An 11,257-nucleotide genomic window follows, 5' to 3' on the forward strand; every position below is an offset into this window, starting at 1 on the left:
AATCAGGGGGAAACTTAGAAAACATACCTTGCTTGTCCATTGACAGGAGAGTGAAGAATTCAAGATGAGCTCAGTTAAACTCAGTTTCACATCCTCAGATCTTGTCCCCTCTTCTGTGCTTCTCTCCTGTAGGCAATCCAGAAAATCTTCCAGAAGCTGAGCTACGCCTTCCTCATCTTCCCCCAGTTCAGCTTTGGGAATGGGCTGATGGAACTGGCCAGAGGTGACATAGAGGTCCAGATTCTCAGTGGCTATGGAGTCGATGCCTATAAGAACCCATTCTCCACAGAAGCTCTGGGATGGATGTTCATCTCCTCCATCATCCAGGGCCTGGTCTTCTTCACGCTGCGTCTTTTGATCAACAAATCTCTAATGCGCAAAGTCAGGTGAGAAACACAGAAATAATATAAAGGAGAATATACATTCACAGAATCTTTAACTGAGATCAGTTTCATTTGCTTTCTTTAAAGGTAGGATGGACTTGCAAATGCACAAGATGTGTTTTCTGCTAACACTGATAAAGCAGTCTTCTTGTAGCCAAAAATCTGAAAATGAGATGTAATAAATGCAGATAATATGCAACCGGGTGGTTAAATATGCAACAGAGCAACATTAAGTAATTAGAGAAGACAATTGCAAGTAAAATTAGATTTTTTTTATTCTAAGTGGGCCAAGATTTTGGTGATTTTATTTATTTTTATTTTTTTGTGGCAGGGACGGGGGGTGATAAAGCATTTATATTAACTAGAATGCCTTGCACTTATTTAAAAACAAAACAACAACCTTTCTGTATTATAGGCGTCTAATTTGCTACATCAAGACTGTGCCTCAGGCAGCTTATGATGATGATCAGGATGAGGATGTGGTATCTGAGCATCTCAGAGTGGCCAGTGGAGCAGCTAGCTCAGACATACTGCAAGTCAACCGGCTCACAAAGATCTATCAACACCTCACTAAGAAGGTCCACGCTGTCAAGAATCTGTCTGTGGGCATCCCTGCAGGAGAGGTAAGCCTCAGAGGCAGGAGCACAGAATACTAATATAGTAAAGCTGTTCTAAGGCAAGAGGGTAGCAAAATGGGGGGTATTGTGTAATAATGTCTAATCTCTTATGGCAGCAGCATAACTCTATAATTACCCAGAAATCACACAGCCTCTGTTTTGTTATTTCTGAAGAGCTGTACGGTGGTACTAGTCGCTGTGTGCAATGGACTCGTCAAAGATTGCAATTAATTTAAAATACCAACAGCCTACTGTTATTAACACAGCTGAGGATTTGGAGCCACTGTTGGCGGCTATAACAAGCATGTACAATATTGTACATTTTAATATGGACTAAAAAGACGGGCCAGCATTTTCATATTCTTCTGCAGTCAGTAAAAAGTGATCATTTTAAGCTGTCGTTTTAATTTACTCTCAAAGCCTTTATTTTATTTTGACCAATTTCAGTCCAGTCTTTGATCCGAGTCATTTTTATTCTATTACTTCAGATGTCTGGTTGTATGAAAAAGTTTTCTTTGGACACACTTCTTTTTTACATAGTTTTGCAGCACTGACTGACACAGTACTGACCTGGCTAATCTTTAAAGAGCCCAGCTTTACGTCACAATACTGCATAATAGCAAAATGCTTGAAGTTACTAAGAAACTAGTGTTTATTTTTAGTGCTTTGGCTTGCTGGGAGTGAACGGAGCAGGAAAAACTACCACCTTCAAGATGTTGACTGGAGACGTTAGCCCCACTGATGGCACTGCACAGATCAAGGACTGGGATGGGTAAGCTTTATGTAACATGTGAATGTTGCCTAGTGCATGTTTGTATTTAATCTGTTTTTCTTTATTACCCCCTTCTTCCACCGCTGGATTAACTTAGCGGGAATAGTTGTGTTTTTATGACCACTCTTGCATTTTAGCTGCACACTAAAGTGATGCAGAGATGTCAGGATAAGTATGTACACATTCCAGCAAAATAAAGATGACTTATAGAATTAAACATTTACAAGAAAGAATTTCATTTTATTGGTACAGGTGCATAGGTAATTCCAAAATTTAATTACGTAATGCAATCATTCACATATGAGGGATGTTATTAATTTTTTATTGGGGAAAATTTGAATATGATAGTTTTGGGATTTAGAAACTAGCAATTTTATCTTAAAGATGTATCTGAAGAGCTTTCATACAAGTAGCAATGTACAGTCCTGCTGTGTTGTCAGTATATAAAGTGGATATTAGCAAGCTAGATAGCACCCCACAGACAGCAGATCCTCTGAAACACCCTACATGCCTGTCCCACATCATGTGGTGAATGCTGCTTAAGAAAATCTTTCTTTGTGTGTGTTTTCCCCCCAGACATTTGGTAGACATCATGGAGTGCCAGAAACAAGGAATTAACATCGGCTACTGTCCTCAAGTGGATGCACTGGATGATTTGCTCACTGGAGAAGAGCATTTGTACTTCTATGCTCGCATACGTGGCATCTCAAAGTGGGAGACAGACCGGGTAAGGAAGAGCTGCAGACGCAGTGGTGCCTATTGTCACTTTGCCAAGTGACAATAGCATTCAAAAAGTGACACGGGATCTGATATAAATTCAAAGGTGCACTTCCAGCGCAGGACTAGAAGCTGATGCTGCTCCTATGCATACTGAATCAGAAAGTGTGCAGCAATGAATGATGTGTGATGAAAGCTGTAGAATCTGTAGTGAAATGAAAAAGCTTTTGTTGTCAGCTTGCGCAGTCCAAACATCAGAATTGAGCTGATGTAGTATGCATTACTGCGGAAAAATGTATATTTAAATTCTGCTTTTATGACGGGAGAATCTTATTTGACATGCCACTTAAGCCTCAATCTTCTCATTTATCATTCCTGAGACCTAATCAATCTTGCTTCTGTGGTGATTGCTGAGTGTGTCTGCTTATTAGAGGACTCTGCAGAGCAACCAATCAGCACGTGATGTGTGCTCAATATCAATATCCCATCAATATTTCTTTTTTGAAAGACAGAGAAGAACAAAAATAAGCAGCTCTTAGGAGTGTGAAAAATTGTGGAAAATATCATGACAAGCTGTAAGCGCTGTCTGCTTTATTCTCTTTCTTTGCACCATTTTGAGGTCAGAATGAAGAACAACAAAAACATTGTCTCTGACAGTCTCAGGCATTTTACCAACAGAATTGAGCACGCACATTACCAAGAGTGCTGCACATAGATACACATGCTTACACAGACAGTAAAGCACAGAAATGGATCTGTCTGACACTAATCACCCTCACTGCTGTTGTTACAGCCCCTCCTCTCCGGTCGGTATACTGACAACAATGGTTATAATGGCAACTGCAGCAGCATCAGGCTAATTCTCAAAGCTGAGGTTATATATAGAGTTCCTCTTATGTTGTCTCCTACTGACAGTCCCCTAGCTGTGCATAATGAGACAGGCCTTAATGGGGTCATTTTGCATTGACATGGTTTTGTTGGCTTAATGAGCTGTAACATCAAAGGTGATAGAAAGCAGCTTTTATGAGAGAACATAAAAACATCATATTTTGATTTGAACCTGCTGCATGAGGAATAGTCTATGTTACCAGTCTTTATCATTCACATAACAAAATACTGTGTATTTGTCTAGTATGAAATTGTCTAGTATAAAACTTTTAAAAACAGTGAATGGTAATGAAAACTCTAGACAAAAGGCGAATTGTCTTACAGAGAAACAGCAGAGACTCTATGTGAAGGTATCTATTGCATTAACTTGCTTCATCGATCTGGTTTCCAAATTTGCCAACTAATGGGAAAAAGACTAAAGCCTACCAATGGGAAATCACTTTAAGCTATTTGAAAATGTAGTTGTATTTACAGCACACTATTTTATTTGATTAACAGGGAAGCCTTGAAGAGTTTTAAGTGACTGAAATGTTTATAAGTCATTAAGGGTTTTTGATCCCTGCTGGGTTTAACACACAGGATCAACTGCCATGCACCAAATGGATTATACTGCATCAGCTTCTGCAGCCCCGGGACTGCATAGAGTTTAGATAGAATAAAGTCACAGTGTAAAGTCATCACTGCTGTACAAACATAATTAAATATTCATGGAAGTGGAATAGATAGATACCTTAGTTATTTGTTGTGTGGCTGTACTGGACGAAATGGGAGAAAGCGGTTACACGTGTAACAGGAATATAAAATTGGCAGTAAGAAATAGTATCCACCTTTACCTTTTATCATGTAAATCTATATTTTCCTGTTGTGAAAACAAGTATGTGTAGTTATATATTAGATCTCCACTGAGGGTCTCCAGTTGAGTTCTTTGCATTATCTTAGAGTCTCTACCTTACAATATAAAGCGTCTTGAAGTGACTGCAGTTGTGATTTGGCTGTTAAGGAACAGCAACTGTTTGAAGCTTTATCATGTGGCTGAAGCTAGGAGCAGCATGGTAGTCTATAACACTGTCTCATTTTGCTTTGGGGTGAAGGCAGGGGGTCAAACAGCCACGAGGAGCAATCATTAGACCTATCGACTCCTGTTACATCACTGAAAGACCATTACACATCCCCTGCAATGATTAGCAGTTTACAACAGACGGTGTTTGGACATTTCCATGATCTACATTCAGATATATATAATACATAAAGAGCATACATAACATAATTTCTTTAGGGATTAATAAAGTATTCTGCTTCTGATATAAACATGGATGGAAAAAGGCAAAGCAAATTTTATTACCTTTAATTATTGTTGTTTTCTATCATTAATCTCGTGCTTATCACTTAGCATGTAAAGTGTCTAAAAAGAAGATTACAGGTGGTAGTCCATGCAGTAATAAATAAATGATTTGCTTTGACCACTGGTGCTGCACCACCAATTAAAAAAGAAAACAGACTGCTAATTAAAAATTATTACAATGTAACCTATCTGTGTAGTCACATTCTGGCTGGGATTAGTGAATGCCAAACTAGAGTCCTCTCACATGTGCTGTTTGTTATTTTGTCCATCCACTTTGTAATCCCCTGCATGTTTCCTCTGTAGCTGGTGAACTACCTACTGAAGAGGCTGCAGCTCAACTACCACAGAAACATCATTACCGACGGTTACAGTTGTGGCACCCGAAGGAAGCTCTCTACAGCGCTGGCTCTCATCGGGAATCCACAAATCCTTCTCCTGGTGAGAACACACCTGTTCACACTGCTGTAGCTGCACATTTAATTTCCTAACAAGTCACCAGACAACAAATATTAAACTAACTCTGCACCGTTCTTCCTGAAATGGTCTTTGAAGGAAAGCAGATATCGATCACTTAGACTTGACAGATCGCATATAGTTAATTAGTCTGCTTACCCAAGCTTACCCGAGGGGTCTTGCCTGTAGCTTTTAAGTTTGTTTGTGCCTATGTCTCCATCAAATCCTCTCTCTCTTTTTCCATCCCTTTTTGTCTTCAGCTATTCCCTTTTCCTCCCCGTGTTTTCTTCAGTAACCAGTGCTCCCTTGTTTGATTTGTCTTCATTTCTCTGTTGTTTGCTCTGCATGCAACACTGGACCTCCCATCCCCATTCCTATTTTGCATTTATATATGTGTTTACTCTCTCTTCTTTGCTGTGCCCTTCCCTCTACTGTATGCACTACGCTGTGTTTGCTACATGCTGCCTTCCATGTTTTCATTTGATGCCTTTATGCTGTTTTGACCATTCCTCTATTCTTGTCTCATTCCTCCGTTATCCACAGGATGAGCCAAGCTCTGGCATGGACCCTCGTACTAAGCGTCACCTATGGAAAATCATCTCTGAGGAAGTGAAAGGAAAGTGTGCTGTGGTTCTCACATCCCACAGGTTAGAAGATATCATGCACCCATTATATGACCTCAGCACAAAGGAGAGATTTGTGCAGAGATGATTAGCATTCTAGGACAAAGCCATTCAATCTTTTTCCCACAGCATACTCTTGATAACAAATGTAATAACATATATATGTGTGTGTGTGTATGTGTATATATATATATATATATATATATATATATATATATATATATATATATATATATATATATCCTAATGGACCTTTGTATGACCTTTTATCTTTCCCTCCTTGTCTCCAAATCTCAGCATGGAGGAATGTGAGGCACTGTGCAGTCGTCTTGCCATCATGGTGAAAGGTCAGTTCCGATGCCTGGGCTCCCTGCAGCACATTAAGAACAGGTTAGTGACCTCTCCTCATCCTACAACCCTGCCATTACTGCTCTCCACACCCTGTCTCCACTGCCTCTCTTTCTTGCCCCCCATGGTCCTTTGTGCAGTTGAATGCTCAATTTAATTTGTAAGAACAGTGCCCTCCACCACACACACACACGCACGCACACACACACGCACACACACACACGCACACACACACACTCTCTCTCACTCCACCACCAGAGCCCCATGCCTCAGACATGTAAGAACTCTGCTTTGTTCATAAAATCTCCCTTGTGCAGGTTTGGCAATGGGTTCACTGTGAAGATGTACTTGGCTGAGGCCTCTTGTGACGTAGGGAAAATCACTAGCTTCATGCAGCGCAGATTCCCCAGCACTTATCTCAAGGTGAGTTATCCAGAGCAGTCAAGAGTACTTGGTAAAAAAAGGACTCTTGACTACTTTCTGTGCATATTTTTAAATATACACTATAAACTCTAAAGTACACGAGGCATTAATGATCAACTGATAATTAATAAGGCAAGATACTCTTAAATTATGAGCCTTTTTTGGGTATTATTTCCATCCTTTATTATTTGCCTAACAAACTAATATAATAAATCCACAGATGCAGTGATTGTGACAAATCCTGGCAGTATTCCAAGGTCTTTTAGATCGTTTATGTTTCTGGTATATAATTATATATAACAGATGGATATATAAATATGGCTATATTTGTCAGTGTTTAAGGCAAACGTGTTAGCAAACAGTTGCTTATTTACACATCCAGCAGACATGAATCAGCATAAGCACTAATTTGGTGTCATGTTTCTGTCTGCCTCACTCTTCACCAACTCCTGAGGGAATGTGGGAGTGAACCAAAATAGCAAAGTTGTTGCCCGTGAAAGCGCTAAATCAGTCATTTAAGCATGGGGTTACCTTCCGAGCTGGGTGATCATTTTGTGTATTTGTCACTGTGATTAACCGTGTTCCCTGTACACGTTTGAATCAGTGTTAATATGATAATAATGATCAGTGCACCATTAAAGAATCTATAAAAAATGAACTTTGATACCTCGCTGCCCATGTGGACTTTTCTTCATTATAATGCTGACTTGCTCAGCTAAGAATAGAAGGAAACTCATTATATAAGAACCTGCTGTGCCCAGAGCCCTTACCAAAAGTACAGTGCGTATACAGTATTTAAAAAAAAAAGTAGATTTTCTACCCCCAAAATAATGTTTGCAGCATTGTAAGATTAAGAAGGATTTTATTTTCTTCATACAAGTGCAAGAATCAAATTATAGTTAAAGAAGAACGAGCACTTTCTTTTAACTTTTTACCTCACATTTGGCATCCTTTTCCAACACACAGGACCAGCACTCGGCTGTGGTGGAGTACCACGTCCCATTTGCTCCTGGAGGTTTGGCTGACATCTTCGACCAGCTGGAGTCCAACAAGACTGCTCTGCAGATCAAGCACTTCTCTGTGAGCCAGACCACACTGGATGAGGTGAGAAAAAAAAGAGACAACATAAACTGAGAGAGGGGAAGAACTAGTGTGAGGTTTTTGTAGGTGTGGGTTGATGGTGGCAAGGGACAGAAAAAAGCGACGGGGAGTGAGAGAAGAAGAGAGGTGGGAAAAGAAGCAGGGACACAAGAAAGCTGAGTGGGAGTGAAAGACAGAGAAAGAGAAAGTTTAAAAGAGGCAGAGGGAAACTGACAGAGGGGAGGCCTGAGGGAAAATAAATGGAATATGAGTTAGGGTGAGAATCCAAGAGCTTTATATGCAGCCAGTGCTGATATTCTTCAACCACTTTACCCCTTTGAGGCTTGGGGATTGGAACATACTATAGGCAGAAGACAGGACAGGAGGGGTGGGGGGGTTGGGAAACGGACCAGCCAAAATTAAGCAGGTCAGAGAAAAATAATTGCCTTTCATATTGACATGGCTCTTACATTATTGCTGAACCTTCACAGGTCTTCATCAATTTCGCCATGGGAAAGATCGGCATGGAAACCATACCAATTGACGCCGAAGATGAAGATGAAGTACAAGCATAGAGCTGACTGCCATCTTTAGTGTGTGTCCATTCACACTAAATCTGACCTTAATATAGTAGAAAATGTGACTTAAATGTTTGTGGGTTCTTTTTAGGAATATTATTTTTTAGTCACTTGACTGTGAATATGAAGGTTAAATTACACTTTTTTTCTTACCAAATCAAACTGTTGATGAAAAGCATAAGAATACATGGCCAGTCTGCATACACGAGTAGATGAAGTGAATAATTACTCTTCTACATAACACTGTTTGCATGTTCACTTTGAATCATTCAGGTAACGTTATATATGACGTTTACTTTAATTATGTAGTCTGTTAATTTCTCTCTGTGGCTAGGGTTCTTTTTACCTACCTACCTTTACCTAGAATATTAGACCATAGCTAATAAAATATTTAGAATGATTTTTAATTAAGGTCATTGGTGGCAAACCATCACTATACAACATCATAACATACTCATTTAATAAATATATAACACAAACAAAAAGTAATGTATTTTTTTATGTGAACTATATATAATTCTGCTCCTGAGATGAAATTTTGCCCTGTACCTGTGCATGTGCAATGACAATAAAGTTGAATTCTATTCTATTCTATTCTATTTTAAATTTGACAAAAGAAAATATTGACACTGAGAGCTTAATATGCACTTTCCCCTCACTCATTAACACTTTCTCCAAGGGTATATGTAACTTCTGGAATGACTGTACTGAATATTTAATAGACTTTTTTGCCTATGGACCTGCTCCATGTGGTATTAACTGCATCAAGCCTATTTTTTTATAATTTAATAAAGCTATTTTTCAAGTGCAGCTGCTGTTCATTTGCCTACTGTTTATGCTTCTACTATTTTTCTGCACAGGGACTATTTAAGATCTTTGATTTTGCTTCAGTGGTCAATATAAGTTATAAAAACATTGCAGATGTATTATTGCATTTCTACTAATTAATTCAGTTCAGTTCTATCCATTTATTTTCATATATTTTCATATATTATTTTCATATAACCAGCTATTTTGTGCTGTAAGGTAAACACCCTAACATTCATATAATGCCCTATGAGCAAACACTTTGCGACACTGGGGAAGACCGTCCTTTTTACAGGAAGAAACCTAAGGAAGGGTTGAAAGAGGTAGCATACTGCAGTGGCTGGTGAGGGGAAAGGGGAGACCAGAAACAACAAAAAAAGGTTTCAGGAAAAATTTGACAAAAGTTAATAACATGCAGTACTGGTATATAAATGCACACGGACTGAAAAAAAGGGGAGTGGGGGAGATGTACTTGGTGCATCAAACAAAGTCTCTCAAGTACCTTGCACCTATAATAGCAAACGTTAAAGGCTAATCTTATAAGCGGAAAGAGTTAATGTCTTCCAAGCCCGAACTAGGATCTGGTTCCACAGTAGAGGGGCCAGATATCTGAAGGCTCTTTCTCCCATTCTACTTACATAAACTACAAATCACAAATAAGCCTGCAGTTTGAGAATGAAGTGCTCTGTTGGAATAATATGGTGGTCCTGTGGTAAATGAGGTCTATATAAAGTCTGATCATTCAGGGCTTCGTGCTGAGGAGAAAGATTTTAAATACAAATCAGGATGAATCAGGTTTTTTTCCTCATCCTAGTCTTAGATGGCACATTAGTGGCAGTGTTTTGGATCAATTGAAGCCTCTTCTGGGACCTTTTAGGAAAAGAAAAGTCTATCATAAGGAATTACAGTAATCCAGCCCAGATATAACAATTGCAAGGACTTGGTGTTTTTTGAGCATATCTGCAGAAGAAAAATCATTCCTAAAGATCTGTTTAACATGCCAGTCAATATATATCTATATCTATATCTATATATATCTATATATATATATATCTATATATATATATATATCTATATATATATATATATATATATATATATGTATATATATATATATATATATATATATATATATATATATACATACATACATACATACATACATGTGTAGGAGAGAGGAACAGGGAAGTGTACTGGTATCAATTTTCAAGAACAAGAGTGATGTGCAGAGCTGTAGTAACTACAGAGGGATAAAGTTGATGAGCCATACCATGAAGCTATGCAAACGAGCTGTTAAGAGCAGCAGTACACCTTCATGCCGAAAAAGAGCACTACAGATGCAATGTTTGCTTTGAGAGTGTCGATAGAGAAGTATAGAAGCGTAGAAGAGATTGCGTATGTGAAAGTTGTGAAGGACATGTATGAGGACAGAGACACAGTGGTGAGGTGTGTGGTAGGAGTGAGAGATGAGTTAAAGGTGGGGGTGGGATTACATCAGGGATCACCCTTGAGACCCTTCTTGTCTGCAGTGGTGATGGACAGGTCGACAGATGAGGTGAGGCAGGACTCTTTGTGGACAATAATGTTTGCACATGACAATGTGATCTATAGTGAGAGTAGGGAGCAGGTGAAAGAGAGCCTAGTGAGGTGGAGGTATACTTTGAAGAAAAGAGGAATGAGAGTCAGTAGAACTGAGACAGAATACATGGGTGTGAATGAGAGAAACCCAGGTGTAGAGGTGAAGTTGCAAGGAACAGAGGTAGTGAGGGGAGTGTAAATACCTGGAATCAACCATCCAAAGTGATAGGCAATGCACAAGAGAGGTATAGAAGAGAGTGTAAGAAGGGTGGAGTAGGTGGAGATGAGTGTCAGGGGTGATTTGTTACCGAAGACAAAAAACAAGAATGACAGGGAAGTTTGACAAAATAGTAAAAGTGATGTATGGTTTGGGGATAGTGGCTTTAATGAAAAGACAAGAGGCAGAGGTGGAGGTTGCAGAGTTTAAGGTATTCATTGGGAGTGAGCAGGAGGGACAATATTAGAAACGAGTATTTCAGAGGGACAGCTCAGGTTCAGCAGGTTGAAGAAAAGTCAGAGAGGCAAGGCAGAACATGTGTAGAGAATGTGAATATATCGCACAAAAGATGTTGAATATAGAGCTGCCAGGCAGGAGGAAAACACAAAGACCAGAGAAAAGATTCATGGATGTTGTGAAAGAGGACTTAC

General features: G+C 39.1%; 1 protein-coding gene across 2 annotated transcripts in view; it reads left to right on the forward strand.

The window, feature by feature from the left end:
- The window catches only part of abca12 (ATP-binding cassette, sub-family A (ABC1), member 12), a 74,223-nt gene extending 65,196 nt beyond the window's left edge, over nucleotides 1-9,027 (forward strand). For both annotated transcript variants that reach the window (XM_085374977.1, XM_085374978.1), the window contains exons 62-71: nucleotides 133-386; nucleotides 799-1,006; nucleotides 1,663-1,772; nucleotides 2,349-2,499; nucleotides 5,023-5,157; nucleotides 5,716-5,819; nucleotides 6,093-6,185; nucleotides 6,461-6,566; nucleotides 7,533-7,670; nucleotides 8,138-9,027. In XM_085374977.1, the coding sequence (XP_085231103.1) occupies nucleotides 133-386; nucleotides 799-1,006; nucleotides 1,663-1,772; nucleotides 2,349-2,499; nucleotides 5,023-5,157; nucleotides 5,716-5,819; nucleotides 6,093-6,185; nucleotides 6,461-6,566; nucleotides 7,533-7,670; nucleotides 8,138-8,221 (1,383 nt within the window). In that variant the 3' untranslated portion in view covers nucleotides 8,222-9,027. The remainder of the gene's footprint in view (nucleotides 1-132; nucleotides 387-798; nucleotides 1,007-1,662; nucleotides 1,773-2,348; nucleotides 2,500-5,022; nucleotides 5,158-5,715; nucleotides 5,820-6,092; nucleotides 6,186-6,460; nucleotides 6,567-7,532; nucleotides 7,671-8,137) is intronic.
- The last annotated feature ends 2,230 nt before the right edge of the window (nucleotides 9,028-11,257 follow it).

Source organism: Diplotaxodon limnothrissa, linkage group LG16 (genome assembly GCF_057381915.1).
Source record: "Diplotaxodon limnothrissa isolate DT_005_m linkage group LG16, D_limnothrissa_male_GT1.1, whole genome shotgun sequence".
Classification (NCBI taxonomy): domain Eukaryota; kingdom Metazoa; phylum Chordata; class Actinopteri; order Cichliformes; family Cichlidae; genus Diplotaxodon; species Diplotaxodon limnothrissa.